Raw genomic sequence first — 20,660 nt, forward strand, 5'->3', positions numbered from 1 at the left:
ATCTGGTTAGTAGATCAGCTTTGGGTGCGCTATCAACTTTGTATGTGCTTTTATACATGCAAACCTTTAGTAGATCAGGCCTATAAAGTGCTGTTGAAGTATTTACCCCCTTTACAGATTTCTTCTGTTTTGTCCTTTTTTATCATGCTTAAACAATTCAGATCATCCAACATTTTTTGTATCAGAGAAAGACAATCTGAGAAAAAAAAAAAAAAAAAAGAGTTGTCAACTGATTATTTAATTAATCAAGGGGGAAAAAACCATCCAAACCAGCCTGGCCCTACATGAAAAAGTATAGTAAATGGCCCCTAAACCTGATAACTGGTTGTGCCACCCTTAGTGACAACAGCTGCTATCAAGAAACTGTCAGTAACTGTCCATGAGACTTTTACATCAATGTAGAGGGATTTTGGCTCACTTGTCTTTGCAGAATTGTTATAATTAAGCCACACTGAAGGGTTATCCAACATTAACGTCCTGTTTAAGGCCATGCCTCAGTATCTCAGTTGGATTTGACTAGACCACTTCTTTTCTATTTAGATGTGGACTTGTTGGTGTGCTTTGGATCGTTGACCTCCTGCATCACCCAAGTGTACTTGAGCTTAAGGTAACAAGGTGATTACACCTTGGAAGGACATTCTCCTTCAGGACTTTCTGCTGGAGAGCAGAATTAACAGGTTCATCCATTACAGCAAGTTGTCCAGGTCCTGAAGCAGCAAAGCAGCAGCAGACCATCACACTACTACCACCATGTTTGACTGTTGGCTTGACGTTCTCTTTCTGAAATGCATTGTCAGTGTTATGCTACGGGACACACACCTTTAAAAAAGTCACGCTTTTGTCTTGCAAATCGACAGCTAACTTTAGTGGCACTTAAAAGTAATTTTAGTATGAAGTATTATGTTAAATGCCTAGCTAATTAACTGTTGTAATCTGATCTTGATGTAAAGCTAAATGTGAGAGATAGCTATTAAAATTATTTAAAAATAAAAACCATCTGTCCTGACATGACTCAGTCAGCATGAACAAGGCCTGACATCTGTCAGGGTGATGCGCTTCCTCACTTTGTTCCGCCTTTGGTGACTTTATCTGAGTTCTTAATTAAATCTTGCCCCCTGCAAATGGCTGTGGAAGTGCTCTGACCTGCAGAGACACTGGTCTGATCCCACAGGGAACAAGGATGTGATCTGTGAGGACCTAAGGGATGCTGGGTGTTGTTCAATCAATGCCTGTTAGGACAAATTTTCCTCATCACACACGCGTCTGCAGAGATTCACACTCTGCACTCGTGAGTGCTGTGGGGGTGATTATATAAAATACGTTCATAGTGATAGCTCCACCTTTTTCCATTTTCAAGGTTTCACAACCAACACAAAGCAGAGGATTATTGTGGAATTAGAGGAAAAGGATAGGAGCTTTTCAAAATGTTTGACTGCTGCAACAAGGTGCTGCACATGTAAAATTGCCAAAACTTTAAAAAGATAAAACAAAAAACAAACAATAAGAACAGGAAAATGAAAACAATATGATCAAAAAACAGAAGTAAAAACAAAAGTCTCAGGTTGTGCCAAAAGCACGAGGACTGGTCGGATGCGGCCATGAAAACAAAGATTTAAAATGGTTATAAATTTACCGGAGGTCCTTGGATGCCTTCACCCGGAGGTCCAGGTAGACCGGGCAATCCTCGGAATCCAACATCCCCCTGAAATGTTGAGAAACACACAAGATACTCAGTAAGAACACTGAAACATAGATATTTATCAAGAAAACCAATTTCATATTTTAATCAACTGTAAATTACAAAGAGAAACAAAATTTTTTGCCCTGAGCATTGCAGCATTAGAGGTATCATAATTCTATTTAGGGAGATTTTTACCAAATGACTTGCATGAACCAAGTGCCACAGGGAAGATGTTTAACCTGCTCATAAAACACATCTTTAAAAAAGACACAAAACACAAAAACAGAGGAAGACTATGTTTGTATTTTTCAATGTTTAATCTAAAGTTACTTAAATTAAATCAGGATTTCTCTTTCTCCGTTTACTCTAAAATCAGTGTTTAATTTTCAATTAAAATCCCTCTGAAACGAGAGCAGGCATTTTATTAATCTCCAGAAAAAAGCTGAGATAGGCTGTGAAATTAGCTGGTCACTGATGACTGACTGGTCAAAAACTCAAAAATCCATTGCCTTCCTGATCAAGTCTAGCTTCACAAAAACCTGAGATTGAGAATTGGCCACAAACTTCTGAATAATCTATTCCTACAAAAAAAAGGAAAAATTGCTAACAAGGTAAAAATACTCTCAACTTTGGAAAAGTTATTTGATCTAATAAATGACAAATACCACTACTATTTGCCCAATTTTTTTATTTAAGCTAATAATTTGCTGGAAAATTTGCTGCTGACAGAAGAGTTTTCTGAACTATCATGAACGTCAAGGTAAGCAGTTAAGCTGCAACGAAAGATCTTCAGCAAGCACCAGGGCCATCTCATCCAAAGAAGTGTGCAATCATGTTGCCACCAGTTCCGAGCTTGTTCAATAGTGGCAGCAAGTGGGTGTGAGTGTGTTTGAATGCACACCTTGGATAAAGACCATTTGACAACAAGCGCATCAAGGACAGGGTAAAAATCTGCAGCAACTACAAGGATGGACAACAGAAGACTGGTTCCAACTGGTCCTTGACGCATATTTTGGGCAGATCTTTTTTCTTGTGTGGTGTCCGAAAACATTTAACTTGGGTGTGCTGCATTATGAAGAAACCTACTGTATTCTCGGGATGTTATGCACTTGAGTTTTTGTGAAGCATGAAATGTCCTGGTAAGAAATAACTTTATCCTTGTTCCTGGTGCCTTGACAAGGACAACAAATTGTTCTGTTTTTGTGGGGTATGTATTGGACTTTAGATCCCCAGTTCTTCATCCCAACTGTAGTAAGCATTCAAGAAGGTTAGATAAACAGATCCCAACAAACTGTGATCAACTCCAAATACTAATAAGACAAGAATAGGTCGCCATTTTTCATGATTTGTCCCAGACTTACATTTCTACTGCATCAGAGTCACATGTCATACTTTCATTGTTTTCCGCCAGGAAAAGAGGTTCAAAAGGGAAGCACAGACATCTCCTTCTCCAGCGACCCTCAATATAAATGGATCCAAATGTGTACCAAAAGGTACTGGCTCTACTGGTTCTTTCATTTTCACTCAAATGTATTTTTCTTTTGGGTTTCGGGGTCAAAAATAAAATTAGAATCATGGAAGAATTTGGGTTTATCTCTAATTTAATTTGTCACCATAGTGCACACAAGCCTAATTCAGAAGTGTTCTCACCTTTGGTCCCGGGATGCCCACACCCTCTGACCCAGGTTCTCCAGGAAGCCCCGGCAGACCAGGAGGACCCTAAACAACAGAAATCATCACTCACCGGATCTAATTGCCTACTAGACACTAACTAAAACATCTGATCTCAATTATTATTATTATTTTTTTCCAAATGAGAATTTGATCCCGTAAGTCTGAATGTCAGTCTGGTCTTTTTGTCTCGGTTCTGAGTTGTAGCTGCAGGAGTGTACAGGACATCTTCTGCAACTTTTGGATAATAAATGTCTAAATGATGGATGGACAGCAGGAACTGCTGAACATACAGTGGAAAACATGAAAGAAATGATGAAGAACTGGGTGTAATGGGTGATGAATGGTGCTGATGTAAAGAATTATAGGTTGATGGATAGGCAAGATTCTGTTGGACTTTGTTTTTTTTACCATGGGGCCGAGATAGCCATCTCCTTTTGGACCAATTGGACCGGTAGGGCCTGGATCACCTCGATCCCCCTGTAACAAAACAATAAATCCAAAGGCAGATAACTTTTGATACAAAATACTATTAAGAAATGCAAAAATTTAGTACAAGGGTAACAAAACAAGAATGTAAAAGTTTTCTTTAAGTTCCATTTTTGATATCCTCTCAGTTCTTAGTAGATGCCTTTAAAAGTCTCTGTGGCGCAAACGTGCAGCCCAGTCTGCCTCCTATCAATGTTAAATGATAACTGTTCTCCTAAACAAAAACTATTTAGCCATGACATGAGAACTTGTTTATTTAAGATCCATCACTACAAGAAGGAATTTCATTGTGCCTGAAATAATTTCATGATTATTTCCATTTTAGACGTATTTTAGCACCAAAAATTACTTTCTGTTACCTTTGGGCCAGGAAGTCCATAGCCAGTCTCCCCAATTGGACCAGGAGGACCACTTGGGCCAGGATCACCCTACAACAGGATTTCATAGCAAGAATATTTCAGACACCGGTGAGATATATACACACACATACGACTTTAGCTGTTTTAACTAGAGATCCAAGCCCAAGTACCAGATCAGAGTCCAGATCATGGCATTTTTAAATGATTGGTATCAGAGGCCCTAACAAAACTCAACCAATAAAACATGTTGTTGTTTTAGTGTGTGTGAGTTTATTTCTGCCCTTCAGAATCACCATCTACTGGGAAAATACATGCAGTTTTTACACTTAAAAATCAGTGCTTCTAACAGCACACCATTCCCAATCAAGCCACATGTTTAATACATGTTTTTTGTGACCTTCTCCAAATGCATGAGAAAGAAAGTGAACCAATAGTCATGATGGAAGTGGAAGAGTAAATAGTTTACTTTGATGCATAGGCATACTTAGATAAATACAGTTTTATAATACAGGTTTTTAAAACAAACATCTATTATAATGAGTAATAATGTCAGCTAAAGGCTTATTTCCATATAGGAGAAGCTGATTTATTAAGCTCCGAATAGCTCAACTTAAACTGAGAATGTCACAGTGGGATTTTAAGGTTAAAGGTTTATATTTTACTAAACATTTACTTGGTCTCCGTCTGAAGCTTAAAGGAAGTACTCATGGCCTAATATTTGAGTTATAACATCTGAGAGCACCTGATTAACCACAATGGATCGGAATAAGAGAATGCCGACTTTCTGGGTCTAGAATCAGGATGTTACAAAAGAGACTGGACTACTCCAGATGTTTGGCTCCCAGAATCCCGTCTTTTAGTTTAGCTGACAGGATAATCTCAGAAGAAATCTGATGTTCTGATCAGAGAGGTGGTTTAAAGTGTATAGTCCCGGGTTTTGTTTCAGTACATTGTATGTATTAGTGGTTTCCCACTGTTGATCACCTCGGAACGAAATTTAATACAAGATTACTACTGAGTTATGCTGAGAACATCGAGGGATTGAGGAAAAAACAAAACAAACTTGCGAGAAATTCAAACAAAAAATCTGTAAACTCCATGAGAAAGAAGAACAGATTGTAAACAAGCATAGATATAAACGTCCTGGCAGTTAGACAATACTTCTTCCATCCATTATCAAGTCAGGGTCATGAAAACATTCATTCGGAACATTGAGAGACACCATGAGAGATTGTTGTGGCTAATATCCTCAAGAATATTCTCAAGGTACTTGAAGAAGCAGTTAAATGTGTGTATAGGGTCTGACCTAAGGTTTTTATGTTCATTACACTGTATAAAAGGCAGTATTGTAAATGTCATGGAACAACTTCCTCCTGCAATGGCCACCCATTTCTAGCATTTAAGTCATGTCTTTTTACAATATCTCTGTAATGTTTTTCTTAACCATGACCTCATCCTCGGTGTCTTGCTTTTGTAAATTATTGCACATAGTTTTTGCCCTACATGCATGCAATATAAACATGAATATTTCCTCAGGGAATAAAGCATATTTATCTCAGTTGAACAATAATGACATCTTTGTCACACAAGTGATAATTGCTTTCACAGAAAATGAACTGGGTAATTATCACCTAAATACAACTTGAGAATAAGCAGGAGTGGTGAAAACTACGAGAACTGAAAGCGCATACCTTGGGTCCAGTAATGAAACGTCCTGGTGGACCAGCGGAACCCGGCCTTCCCTGTGCCCCTGGTTCTCCCTGATTAAAAATTAATTGGCCCGAATCAATAAAATACAATCTTTCATTAACTGATAGCGTTCATCCTGTCATAGACTGTCTATAGTTTTAGCTAATATTAGCTCAAAGGTTCCTTACTTTTGGTCCCGAGGGTCCAGCAATGCCAGGTGGACCTGTCAGACCTCTTATTCCCCTTTGGCCTTGGTCACCCTGAGCACCCGTGTAGGAAATATTGTTGTTTATGTGATAACTGTGAGACTCTCACTCATCGTTTATAAATGTACATAGAGGTCAACAAATGCCTTTCACAAGATATGCCAAATGTAATAAGGAAATACTACTTGTGTACTTAGGCACAAGTAAAGAGGTCCCAGTAGGACAAAAAGAAAAGCAGGAAGTGGGCATAAAATGCTCAGAGGCACACAATAGATAAACTGAAAAGAATAAAAATTGATTTATTTTCCATTGCAATAAAAAGCCACAAAATAAGTATGCTACCAAGCTTGGTCTCCATTAGGGTCATAGTCTGTTGTGGTATGCACAATTTGTTTGAATAAGAAGTCCTTCACCAATGAGTAAAGTTAACCCCTCCTGAAACATGAAATTACATGAAATGGTCAAATTGAAGAAATTACAACACAACTGTGTACCTTTTCACCCTGAGTACCAATCCCACGTGCGCCTTCTGGACCTCTAAGACCAACGGCTCCTGGTTCACCCTAAAGCCACAAACTCTGACATTTAATAAACTGGTTTTTCGTTCCGTAGGAAAGTCTCGAGTTATACAGAAAATGCTCCAAACTACCTTTTGTCCTGGAGCGCCATCCTCTCCAGGAAGCCCAGGCAAACCTGACAGTCCTGGTGATCCTGGCTCACCCTGCACAAAGATTTGTGGGTCTTTCAAAGTGTATAGACAGCAGACTTAAACACCATATTAAACTTAGTCTCTGTTCACACCAGGCAATAAAAAAACTACGACATAAAAAAAATCAGTCAGAATGTGGGTGGTCTTTGAAGAGGTCTTCTGGATTACATCAAGGACAAAATGTTCATCATGGTGAATCAAATCTGATTCCTGGATGCGGTGTATCCAGAAAACATGGCAAGTGCACACCTGTATGGATGGGTTATCAGAGGATTTGAAGCAAGACTGACTAGACTGCAACTTGATGACACCCACACAAGTCATTTATTGTGACATTTCTCTTTGCAGAGCTGCTATTTGCATCTCACACTTCTGCTGTTCTGGCTGCAACCAAAAGGATTGCACCAAGTAGCTTAAACACACAATCCACAATCTCACAGACAGAGATAGCTTTAGCTGCTTTCCACCTGGAATAGGGCTCTTAGTTAGAGGAAAGTGCACACACTCCCATGTGGCGCATATAAGGCTGAGAGAAGTGTGAGAAAGCTGAACAATCTGCTTTTTATGTATCAAAAATAAGTAAACAATGAGGCTAAACAAGGATGAGGAAAATCATAAGAAGCAGCTTGTAGAGTTTATAATATAATTTTGCATTAGTCTGATAAAACAACTTTAGGTTTCAGGGCCTTGGTATGATAAGCTTTCACAGTGATCAGTGAAACCTTACACATCTTGGATTTTGTGTGTCTTATTCCCTCTGACTGTACTACCAATGATATGTGCTCAGAGATTGCAGTGAGATCAAAAACAAGGCACAGGTTGCCGCACACAGCATCCCCCCCCCCCACCCTCATTTTGTAATGCTAAAATAGTTGTTTCCAACTCCACAGTAAGGCCATAACATATGGTTGGGGTGCATAAACCTTCCATGTAGAAAACCAGTCAGCAGACTGGTAGGAACCATCCAGCACTGTGGTAAGATGGCCAGGAAAGCAGCAGAAAAAACCTATTTGGTGTACGGAGAGTACAGTTGTGTCTTAATCTCCTTCTCATAAAATGTTTAAAATTTGCTGCGCACCAGCAATGTTTCAACAGTAGTGCAGATACTAAAGAACATTGAGCAGTATTGATCCAGTGTGAAAGGGACCTTAAATGATTGTTGTTAACATAGGTTTATAAATCATTAGAACTATGACACACCTTTGCACCGGGCTCACCAGCTCCTCTTTCCCCTGGAGCCCCAACTTCACCTGGCAGCCCTTGGTCTCCCTGTGTGAGACAATGTTACCTTCATTAACCATAAATAAGATGGTGTAAAGAAAAGATTTAAAGGTCCACTGCCTATTGTGTCTCTCTTACAGGCTGTGCAAAGAGTGAACGTCTGGACTAGCACATATTTTGTGATGTGACAAGTGAATACAATGTTGATATTCTTAATGTTTAGGCTTATTGTCAGGACTAACCTTAGGTCCAGGAAAACCCTCTCCTGGTAGGCCTCGTATTCCTGGTGGCCCCCTTGGACCTTCTGTTCCCTGCCAAGAAAGTCACATAGAAATTAAAGGTGAGGGTAATGTGAATTTGTTTTTAACCTCTTAGGCCCCAAGGTGTTTTTGTGAAGTTTCTGGTTGAAATAACGTCCAAATCTAATTGACTTTTTCTCAGGAACTCTAAACTAGAATAATAAAGAATAAAGAGAATGACTTAAGAGAATTACTTACCATTACTATTACATAACTATTTTGGTTTTTGCTAATTGCTAACACAAGAATTAGCTTACTAACACAATAACAATAAAAGCAAGAACTGTTAGCATGCTAACAGATGCTTAACATTAAACATTTGATAAACCAAATAGAACTACACTGACTTTTTTTTTAATTTAAACATTTCTTCAAAAGGTAATCACTAATGTGATTAAAATCGACCCAGTAGATTACTTTCAGTTTTTTTTTTTTTGTTTGTTTTAGATATTTAATGGATGAATATTTCAAGCTAACCACAAAGGTAGGTTTTTGCCACTACAAGAGCGATGTCATTTTAAAAAGGTCACATATATAAAGGTGCTATTAGGTTAGTGTTTTATACACTTGCCATTGTCGTTATGTGGATGCCCACTTTGCACTTTTCTATGTACACTTGTTGAATTGCTTGTTGGCACATATGGGGAAACAGCCAATCATGTGGCAGGGAGGCAATTAAACATTTAGATGTGGTGAAGACAAATGGTAAAGTTAAAACCAAGCTTCAGAATGGGAAAGAAAGAGGATTTAAGTGACTGTAAATGTGGCATGGTTCCTGGTGCTAGATGTGCTGACCTGAGTATTTACTTTTGATTTCATGCCAAGGGTTAGGGTAATCAGAAATGGTAAGTCTAAGTAGGAAAAAGTTGCAAAAACATATAGCGATGTAGAAAATAATCAAACCCAGTTAAATTAAGGCCTAATGAAGAACATCAGAAAAAAGCAGCAAATATAGCCCTTAGTTTAACAACCACCCACATACCTTTTCTCCTTGGATGCCTACACCTGGGAGGCCCAGGGGCCCTGGAAACCCTGGAGGACCAAAATCCCCCTATAAGAGCGAGGTTTAAAAAAATTATAACACTGGAGACATGCTCATAGTTAGACCGTGTATCACACTTAGGTTTCAGCTGTAACTTTTAATGATTTGTTAGTTGTGGAAATCACCCAGCATTGTTTGTTCTCTACACATTTCAGTTAGGCTCAGCACATTAGTTGCATTGCATCAGTTTTAGTATAAACTTATCGATGTTCGGCTACAACATTTTCAGGTCAAATAAATGCTAAAAAAGAATTTATGTGATTTTAGAACCTTTTTTGCAAATCCTTTCAGTATGTCCAACTCATATCTACATCTGAGTCAAAAGATATCCAGATGGCTGGATGGATCTACAACATATTCTGACAAATAAAAACCTTAACTTTACATTGATGTCTGAATACAGCAGTAGTGTTAATGTTCCCACATTCAGTGTTCCAAGCCATAAAACTGCAGTCCTCCTACAGCATTCAAGGTTTAACCTCGATTCATGGCCTGTAGACTGTGACCTCCTATATAACATCATGCTCAATGCATTTTTCGCCAGCTCTGGTAACTTTTGGCTTCTTTCACAACAGTGCTCTAGCTTTCTAGCTTTCTTTGCCTTTGTAAAGTCTTTTCAGCGAGGCGCCTCATTTATGGCCTCTCTGTACTCTACCTTGTCTCCTTTGATTCCAAGGCCCGGCTGTCCTCTGGGTCCCCGTGGCCCCTCCATGCCTCGCTCGCCCTGTGAAGGTGGACAGAGACGTTATTGCATTTTGACTTTTGAAATATTAGCTGTGCTCACAGGAATGGCAAAGCAAGACCATATGCCACATATCAGCAAAAGCAAAAAGTCTTTCATAGTTGCTTTGATAAAAGCTGCACTCAGACACATAAAAGCTTACCTTCAGTACCTTCTGTAACGTAATATTCACATAAAGCATAGAACGATATTTTATATGGGCTCAAATGCCGAGTAAAGGCTTTCAAATATATTTCTAGTTAAAAGCTTTAGATTACGTTTTCTTTTTCCTGAAACAAAGCATGGATTATATCAAGAAGAAACATAAGCATTCACAATTTCAATTATCAGTCACGACAAAGCACTAAACAACACAGCTAAAAAAGTTATAATTCAAACCCAAAGAATGGTGTTGACCTGGAGTTCAAGGGAGTTCAAGGAAAGTCCAATATGGAGAAGTCCAGTTCAGTCAAGATTTAATCTAGATGAAGTCAACACCATTCGGTTCTGGGTATTAGTGGTTTTAATGTAGAAAACAAGGGTAGTCCTTCTCAATTTACAAAGAACCATTAGAATTCCAGAAATTAACATCAGTGTTTTTTATTTGGCTCTTTTAAGTGACTCTATTTCAACATGATACCACTTGAGCAAGGGGATCTTGGTTTGATTAAGCTTTGTCCATCCTGTCTACAGTAATGTGACAAAGTATTTTCCCCCCTTTCAGATTTCTACTTTTCACACTTAAATGTTTCAGATTATTAGACCAATTTTATTACCAGACAGCAATAAACTGAGTAAATATAAAATGCAGTTTTCAAATGATGAGTCCCTTCATTAAAGGAAAACAATCTGTCCATACCAACTTGTGAAAAAGGAATTGCCCACCTTTTAAAATCATAAATTAACTGTGAAACATCATATGTTTTAAAAAGCTGAGTTCAATTTTAATAGCCATATTCAGGCCTGATTAATATAGTGTATAAACCTACTTAAACTGAACCTATCGGACAACATGAAGTAGGCTATAAGAGAGAGCCGGTATCCATAAATGGACAAAACATGGAACAAAGGTAAATGTTTACAGAAGTATCTGATCCACCAAAATTACTGCTTTGAAGACTAATCTAGGAGGTCACAAAAGAACCAATAACAACATTGAAAGCACTGCAGGCCTCATCTGCCATAGTTAAGATCAGAGTTAGTGATTCAAAAATTAGAAGGAGAGTGGATGAGAATCAGCTTCTATGGGAGAGTTACCTATGAAGGGCTAAAAATGGTTTTGGAGTGGCCAGTCAAAGGCAGGTATGGTATATGTTGCTGCCAAGGGTGGGACAACCATTTATTAGGTTTAGTTTTCACACAGGGCTAAATGTAACAGCTTCTCTGAGAGGGGCCAAGATCAAAGCGGATGTCTACCATCTTACAACAAGCACAATATCTCCACAGTAGATTATGCTAATGATACTTTAAAAATATTTTACAAAACTGTTGCCTGCATGCATTGGGTGGTTATTTACAGTAAGGCTTATTATTATTTACAAGGAAACTAATGTAGCAGGCAATGTGCCCATAATGGTCTCCTTTTATGAAACATGTTTTGAGAACAGAAAGGAAAATCAATAAACCAAAATTCACTTACTGTAATAATTTTAATACCGCTGTACTCTCATATCCAACAGTTACTCTAACAGAAATGCCTGACATCTTCTGTTCTCAGTATGTGTTTCACACAGGAAGATTATCTGTGCTGCACCACCTCCAACCTCTTCCTGTGTAAATAATCGTAAGTTTTGCTTAACTAACCGCCGATTACAAACATGGTGGTTCAAAGACTCATACAATAATGTTGCATAAAGATGTAATATTTTTGAAACTGGAGTACTTTTGTCCGCTTTGCTCTTTTCTCGTTGTTAGTTTCAGCCTCTGGGAGCAACTAATCTGGATTTATACTAAAAAAAGACACCAAAACATTATAATCTGTTTAACAGAACCTCATTAAAAAAATTCTGAACTACCCCTTTATTTCTATTTGAGGTTGGATGATGTTTGAATAGAAGAAGACAGTTGAGCATCTACAAACTGAGAAAGGAGGAAAAGTATATTTTTATGAACAGTGAAGCTCAGCTTGCACTTGGCCAGTCATGTTGTATCAACACATTTTTAAATTTTGGTAAACTAGTTGCTGGCTCTACACAGGCCCTTTTGGGTTGAGTAGCTCTAAGGATGAATACGAACATGAATATGGTTACTATCCCCTTCCTCCCTGCTGATGATTCATGCATTTCATATTACTTTTCAATAAGGAAGTGTAGTACTACAAAAAAAATCCTGTTGGCAATTATTACACGACCCCTCAGATAAAATAGTAACCCATGAATTGATTGCAGTTAGTTGGATTTTCTCATACAGGCTTAGCTGGAGTGATTAAATGTTGTTTTATTGAAAGCAATTTAGTGCTTTTCCACTAGATGGCACTAAATTCACAACATTTGTCCTTTAATTGAACAGCAGAAACAAACTGAGGCAGATGCCTCTCACCGAAGCAGACTTACTGAACAATTATTAAGATAAACTGATATCACACAGGTCAACCTCACTGTTTTTTTTCCATCAATCACAGGGTGGTGGTTTAATAGCCACCTTCCCCCCAGGGTGAGTGTACCTTGGACAAAAATCATGTTTGCAGAATGAACCTCAAGGAAAGGCTGATCAAATGTTTTAAAACCTGTTTGTTAAATCACTCCCCTGTCTAAGATGTTGCAAATGCTTAGGTGACAAATGCTGCACAGGAAACACAGAGTGGCACAATAATGGCCTCCATCAAACAGTACTATCCATTTAAAAGAGAACAGAATCTACTTGATAAAGGAGCATCTGCAGAGGAGCCACATTTTTTACCTTGAGGAAATTTTACCCATTTTCCAAGGTCATCCAAGGAAAGGAAACAGAATGACAAAGCTACAAAACATGTACATTAATTAGCATAACAAAGCTGCATTTGCATGTAGGCTTCCAGATGTTTGGATTTAGTGTCATAAATCTGCGATCTGAGCTCAAAGCAGAAGCGCTAATGATGTGTAAAAAGTGGTTACACTGCTGCACCGCTGCTGTGAATCTAGAGCTTGTCTGGGCACGTCATGTGAAGAACGCTGCTTTAGATAGAGAACGGCATCTGTGAAAATACAGCAAAGCGCGCTGAAATAATAGAGAAAAAGAAAAAATTAAAGGGGGCCCTTGAGGGTTATCTAACAGTGGGGGGAACCACCTTCTCCAGTTTTATGGTGGAAACTGTTGCTTTTCAGAGCAACGGCGCCAGGTGATGAATTAGATGACAGTCCGGTGTGAGTGTAGAATAAGAGTTTCACCTGGAGCCTACCTTCTGTTTCAAAGTTGCTTGGTAAATATTGTAGGAGAACAAAAAAGCAATTATGTACGTAATGGCCTGAAGACAGTTTACTTATGTTTCGTTTAATGCATCTCTTCTGTCACAACAAAGAAGCTTGGTAGGATTAAATACTTGAGGTTTACCTTTATGTTAAACTTAGAAGTTATTATTTTGTGTAAATATGCTATTTTAATGATGAGCCTGGCACTGAGTTGGTTACTGTGAGCAACTTTGGGATGGATGATCAATAGAATGAAACTTCAAAATAGAACCAGCAGTAAGTATTTCATGCAGTGGAAACACAAAATGCCCAATGCTTCTGGGCTTAGTTAAGAAAACAGAAACCTCACGAAGGAAGGTGTGTGTGCACACGTGGGAGATGTTCTGGTTGTGTTCCTGCATGTGTTAGACTCAGAAAACACAGACACTGTAAAGAGACTATTAGTTTTTTCTCACTGAGTCACTGTCTGAACTGTGGGGGTGTTCTGGCCCTTTTATTCCTCCTTTCTGTCCCGTCTCTGAATCTTCTCCTCTGCGCAGAGATGTTCTCATCTGCTCCTGCCGGGTCGATCAATAGACTGCACCACAGCATGAGGTAATGGAAGTAATACTGCAGTGCCGTATGGGAATTTACGGCGCTTCTGTCATGTGTTATTATGTCTCGTATCCATACACGCTGTCAATTTTCTGTCATAATGCTGCAGAATCTGGAGCCCAGACAGGACTTTTCTTTGCACTGGTCAGAGGGCTGATGGGTGAACTGAACATAGATGCATAGAAACAAGTCAAATGGCTGACGCTTTTAGCTGACTTGAGTGCAAGAGTCTTTCAGGATATGCTGTCTGTCCCAGGAGCTTTAGACATGAAAGACATGAACACCCACTCACCTTTGGTCCAGGGAGACCTTCTCCTGTCATTCCTCTCTCTCCTTGGACTCCCTGTGGCCCTTGAGGTCCCTGAATAAAATCAAAGATATAAATGACCTTTAAAGAACCTTAATCTTGGTTGACCAAATGCTTGTTGAGCCAATGCCAGTGACTGAAGCCTCCTTCAGGCTAAGATGAAGCCCATCCTTAATGTGTAGGCAATTATGATGCTGTCATGCTCTCAAGGCACTCTAGGGTTGTAACAATACATCCAGTGTTGGGTTCTCAAGAATTAGATTAAACTTTAGGAACATCTTGGAAAAGTCTAGAGTAAAGGTTTCATAAATCACAAACTAGATCATAAATAATCTCTAATCATTATACAGTAATCAGGTCTAGATTTGACCAGTTCATACAGGGATATATACTTTTCTAAATCTAAGGTGGTCCTGATGCCAAAAATATACTGGATTTGGAAATGTTGGCATCCTCTTGGGAAGGTAGAGGTCTGTACTCTACAGTGAATACACACGGAGACTGATGTTTACAGTCAATAATGCAAACTGTGCTAATTGCTAATATTAATGCTAAAGACAGTTTAAAATGTCAACTCTAAATCCTCTTGTTTTACAGCAACTGCCCTCTAACACACACAGTGTGACGTCACCTCTGCCTCTAATATAAATAATTATTAAACCACTTGCAGAAGGGTAAGTAGACTGAATTTCAATGCTTTTAATTTTAGTTCTGTCAGAGAAATCTAAATAGGCTAAAATTGGCTCAAATCTCTGATCTATTAAATGTATAAACAAGCACAATTTTTTAATTTGTTTTATGTCCGTTTCAGGGGGATGACAAAAGTCACCATAGAAGAAATTCCTGTTTTCATGTAATAACAAGCCAGATAGATGAGGCGGGTTGGAACAGTAAAAAAGGCTGAGCATAATAACAGATCCATTTACGTTGTTATACCGCCACTTATAAAACACAAGTGACATGTTTTGTCCTCGTTTCTGACTTACAGGCAGTCCAGGCTCGCCAATTCCTGGAGGACCGGGAGGCCCTGGTTGCCCCTGGAAACCGGCATCCCCCTGCAGAGTGCGAGATACCAAGGGGAGTGCTCAGACAGCGTGAGACACAAAGATTGATCGTTATGTTCTCATTAAACGATTCTCCAGAACATTATTGCAGGAAATTTTACCTTTGGTCCCGGAAGGCCGATCCCTGTTTCACCTTGGATTCCAGGTGGTCCAGGAAGCCCCCGTTCCCCCTATAAAAAGACAACCATAGGTAAATTTTGTGCATGTGTTACTGATGAAGTGCCGCTGCCAATGTTTACTGCTGTATGAGCAAGAAAATCAACGTAACTCTACTATAAGCATACATAACCTGCTTTGTCCTGCCTTAATACTCCATTGAAAAACAACTCTTGATTTAAGACTTTATTGTTTTTTTTCAAGCGGTTGCTTCTTCACATAGTGGCTGTAACTCATAGCTGTGGTCTTCACAAAGAGGACACAAGGAAGGTGGGAAAAGAGGTGTGGAGATTGTACATACCGGCACATTTTTTCCTTTCCTTTGACCTTTGCAAGCAAGTTAGGACAATGCTTTGAGCCAGACATTACTCTGCTGCTTCTGTGTTGTAGGATCACAGCCAGACTGTTAGCATGAACATTCTTCTAAAATAATTAGGAGGCGACCACTTGGTGGGGAGCAAGTGCTTATGGCAGAAATGGCAGGTATAACACGGTAGAGGAGGGCTAAAAGCAGAAGCAGTCGACAAATAACCTGACAAGTTAATAACAGATGAGCTTCTTCAGAGGAGTTGCAAATGTCACAGCGGCGGTGGATTGTAACTCACCAATAAACGTTGCAATGTGTCCTCATCCGTTTTATGAGCTTTTGGAGATACTTGACATTTCTGATGTTATTTATGCCAGTGTGAGGTGATTTTAATGTGAAGCGCTATAAATGTCAGCTTCGTGAAAGCGAGTGTTATTTACTGCATGTTATTCTGAGTAAAAACTCTCTGGATCAAACACTTTTTTTAAAATCACATGCCTCCAACGCAGGAGCATATCCCCCCCGCCCCACACACACTCTGCCGGTGTCACGGTCAGTATCTTTGTGTAATAGAAACAGTGACATGGGTCGCCGTTTATTCTCCAGGATTCATACCAAAACGTGATGCAGTTAATGCATCTGAAAATAAAACAGATCAGTGTTCCTTATGTCCCCATCTGGTTTAATAACTGCGACTGACTTCATTGATGTGTTTGGGTTATAGGTAGAGACAGGCCATAAAAGCTTAAATTTACTTTCAAAGCTACTGAGAGGTTGCCCAGGATTTTTAAAATGATCAAATAGAGAGTTTGAATAAAGTCATAGTTACGTTTACTGTATGGATATAATTAAAGGGTGGCTCTAGTTTTTATTCAGTGCCATTTCTTAGCCCATAAAAGTTTTCATTTTACCGTTCTGTTATTTTCTTGGTTTAGGAATGATATCATGGCAAACTTTATGATTTTTCAGGCTCCAAGTCAGAACACCAGTGACATTTAAAAGGATAATGAAGCATTGCATGTGGTAAACTCAAAGCTAGTAATGGCTTCACACCCAGCCAAACCATGTTCAAGTTGGACCCATACGAATTGCTAATTGATGCTAACTGAAGCACTCTGTGACTACGGTAACAGGTAGTAGCAATATAATTTTATAGTAATGTATTCCTCAACATTTTCTCAATGAATTGTATTGACATTTTATGCAATAGACCAAACAAACACATAATTGCGAACTGGAAGGAAAAAGATGCATGGTCAAAATATTTTACAAACAGAAAATCCTAAAAAAGATGTGATGTCCATTAGTTAACACTTCCCCTTACACCGATACTCAGAAATATAATCTAATGCAACCAACTGCCTTTAGATCAGCATCAATAAAGGCCAAGGACCACAGAAGCGATAAAGTTGTGTAGAGAAAGCAGGAAATAGCAGCTGAAGTTGATTGCAGCAACTTAGTGAGGGTTAGGGTGCATTTTTTATGCTTTTTAACTGGGAACATGAAAAGTCTGACTTCCAATTACAAATTGAAGGAATAAGTGACCATATCTGTATTTAATGCATACAAACCTGGACGTTAGATAGTTAGATAGTGATTTAATATTTTAGATAGATAGTGATTTAATAATACAAAATGAGAGAAGACTTAATAGAACATGTTTTCCTGATGCTCCCATAACCGTTTCTGCTGGAGGCAGACATATTGGACCTCCAACTTGAATGTGCAGCTTGAATGGCATTCCAGATAACAGTTTAAGACTTGTACCTTAAAAATATTGACCTTCCAACAGATATTGAATACCTAATCCTAAATCCTTAATTAATGGGCAGAAGGGAGGGCACATCCAGGACTGGTCAGTAATCCATTACAGGACCAAGACATGGACCCACGAAACAACCATTTACACCCTCTCATATTCATACCTGAAGGTAATTTAATATCTGCACTTACCCCATTATGCATATTTTTTGGCTTTGGGAGGAAAATGGAGTACCTGGGACATGCACATGGAGAACATGCATAGTCAGATATGATCTTTTTCCCAGATGTGCAGCAGTAAGGTATCAGATTTAATGTACTGGCAAATCTAAATATTTTATTTATTTGCACCCAGCTGCTTAATTATTAATAAAGGCTATAACTCAATTCCTTCAATGGCTTGGCTAATACCATGCTATGTTTTCTTACATGTTGCTGCAGCTGATAAAAAGTTGATTGAAGGTTTGAATCACCACACATCCTGTACCATGATGTCTGATTGATCCACATATCTTCCTCTCGTCACTCTCAGGGCTGGCGCTGATGTCTTTGAGTATTGTTTTGGAAAATTTTAATGGCTTCAAGGACATTTTAATCATCAGGCGATGGCTCACAAACAGTTTGTTTCCTTTTCTGAGGCTACATGTTTTAATGACAAGTCTTGTTTTTCTGTCTGTGATGTTAAAATGTTAAAGAAAGTACAAGGAAAACAAATGTCTTAAATAGTCAAAGTTCCTGCAGATTTGATTTGATTGTATATTCCTTGTATATTTCAGCTATATATTATTGGCAAAAAGATTATTTTTTACATGTTTTGGAGCAGTACTAGACATTAATTCTTCTAAAATGTAGAGATGGAGATGTTTAGTTTTGTTGAACTTTGACTGGAGACATACAGCCAGTGATGAGTGGAGTTAATCACTGTCACCAGGGGCATGAATTCAAAATATGGATGACTATATAATTACCCTAATTAAGTCTGTATAGGTGCACCTCAACAAACAGGCCTCAGCTACAGACGGGATGAAAAATAACTAACTCTGCTTCATCCTCACTGAGAGGAAACTTCTAGTGGGAACTTTACCAATAAACAGCTTCTTGCAAAAGTATTTATATCTCTTAAACCTCTCCACTTTTGTCCAGTGGCAACCACAAGCTTCAATGTATTTTATTGGGATTTTATTTAATAGATCAACACAAAATACTCCATGTTTGTGAAACGGAGGAAGGACTTTATAATATTTTTATTTACATATGAAATCTGAGAGTGTGTCCTGCATTGGTATTCAGTTTACTTTAATAGCCTTAAATAAAATCTAATGCAATGAATTTACCTTCACCAAATTGGTGGATTCTAACTCTCTGTAATTTAAATATGACTGAACTTGAGGAAGTATTGATTAGAGGGGCTGAATACAAAGCTTGGTCACACTTCAGTTTTGAAACCTCTACTCATCCCCAAATACTCACAGTGTTACTTTCAATCCACATAGTAAGCTTATGGCATTACCTTAGCAACACACTGCCATACCAGCATGGAAAATCTGCTGTCACAGCATTTCTTACAGTGCCACAAATGCTGCTGTATCTAAAAGGCATTAGGAGCTATAAACATGAAGAAATTAAGAGTTTGTTTGATTGAGAAACATCAAATTCTGTCACATATATATATCATGTGTCTCCCTTATGGTGCGGCCCCGTTTTATATATTGTGTGTTTATTGGGATGAGGGGTTTCAAACCTACAGCTTTGCTGCAGCTTTGCTGCATTTACCTTCTTGGGCTGAAGGGTCAATGTTCTGTACACTGTCTATGAGCGCCACCTAATGGTCAAATAATTATAAGCTGAATAAAACAGGAAATAGGCCAGACTCTCATGCTGTTGCATCTCTAAGTGTTCGGCATGCTTCACCAATGTAGACAGGGCATCTGCATAATATAATGACAAGTGCTGTAAATATTGTATATTTATGTTGCGGTGCACAGCCAAGGAATTTTTCTACATGTCTAAAAAAGTCCATGCTAACTGTTTTATCTGTTGATCTAATGATGTAGGTTACAGTATATGACACATTGAAAGGTGATGCTGGAGTGTTGCCATGTAACTTTATATGCCACTGAATGCAAATTGAATGTGGATTTTGTCACAGCATTTATTCCAATAGTCTGGCAAAGATTTGAAACCTTGACAACATTTCTCCAACATTTTGTCTGCCTAAGAGTCACATTTACTGGTTAGGAGGAAGAAAATGTCTTGTATCCACATCAGGTCTTTAGCCACGGTGGCTTCATTTAAAGCACCACTATTGGGAAATCAATCTTTGTGAGACCTTAACAGATAAAAAATTATCACAAAACTAAAATAAAGAAAGTAAATCAAAAAACAATCAATGTATTTCTAAAACTGGAGGATAAACATGGTAAATACTTACTTTTCTGCCCATGATTCCTTCTGGTCCCATATCACCTGGTTGACCAGGCAAACCCTACAACACAAATAAAGGTGTTACACATGATAAATCATAATCTTGTTTTAAATATGTTTCCATCCCTATACCTAAGCTGTATCCACCTTTTCTTTGGTTTTTTGTTTTCAAATTTCTCCTGTTGGCAACCAGACTTAACTCCAATAACAAATAACTCCATAGTGTCTATAATTAGAACAGATCTCTGTTTCTTTTCATCTGCCGTGCCTCCATTACTTCTGCACTTTTATGTTACCTGTAAAGTTTCAGATCATAAAATTAGTTGTGATGTCCTACAAAAACAACCTGAGTGGACCAAAAAGCTGTTTGAGGATTTCATTTATTAAGTCAGTAAGGTCATTGACATCTGTCAGTCTGGAATGGTTTACAAGCTTTGGCACTGCAGCAAACCACTGTAAGAGCCATGGAACAGCGGTGAACCTTCCCAAACAAATAAAACAAATACAGCATTTTAAAAGAGAAACATCAGTAAGAGACGGTGGTGGCAGTGTGAAGGAAATCTGGTCATGACTT

General features: G+C 38.5%; 1 protein-coding gene across 1 annotated transcript in view; it reads right to left on the minus strand.

Moving 5' to 3' along the window:
* Window positions 1–20,660, minus strand: part of LOC124861838 (collagen alpha-1(XXVIII) chain-like) — a 41,797-nt gene that overhangs the window by 10,670 nt on the left and 10,467 nt on the right. The window contains exons 11-26 of the mRNA XM_047355788.1: window positions 20,094–20,147; window positions 15,540–15,608; window positions 15,361–15,429; window positions 14,360–14,428; window positions 10,022–10,090; window positions 9,307–9,375; window positions 8,268–8,336; window positions 8,005–8,073; window positions 6,745–6,816; window positions 6,590–6,658; window positions 6,078–6,149; window positions 5,892–5,960; window positions 4,201–4,269; window positions 3,764–3,832; window positions 3,332–3,400; window positions 1,634–1,702 (exon numbers count right to left, since the gene is read on the minus strand). Coding sequence (XP_047211744.1) covers window positions 1,634–1,702; window positions 3,332–3,400; window positions 3,764–3,832; window positions 4,201–4,269; window positions 5,892–5,960; window positions 6,078–6,149; window positions 6,590–6,658; window positions 6,745–6,816; window positions 8,005–8,073; window positions 8,268–8,336; window positions 9,307–9,375; window positions 10,022–10,090; window positions 14,360–14,428; window positions 15,361–15,429; window positions 15,540–15,608; window positions 20,094–20,147 — 1,095 coding nt within the window. The remainder of the gene's footprint in view (window positions 1–1,633; window positions 1,703–3,331; window positions 3,401–3,763; window positions 3,833–4,200; window positions 4,270–5,891; window positions 5,961–6,077; window positions 6,150–6,589; window positions 6,659–6,744; window positions 6,817–8,004; window positions 8,074–8,267; window positions 8,337–9,306; window positions 9,376–10,021; window positions 10,091–14,359; window positions 14,429–15,360; window positions 15,430–15,539; window positions 15,609–20,093; window positions 20,148–20,660) is intronic.

This window comes from Girardinichthys multiradiatus, chromosome 24 (assembly GCF_021462225.1).
Source record: "Girardinichthys multiradiatus isolate DD_20200921_A chromosome 24, DD_fGirMul_XY1, whole genome shotgun sequence".
Classification (NCBI taxonomy): domain Eukaryota; kingdom Metazoa; phylum Chordata; class Actinopteri; order Cyprinodontiformes; family Goodeidae; genus Girardinichthys; species Girardinichthys multiradiatus.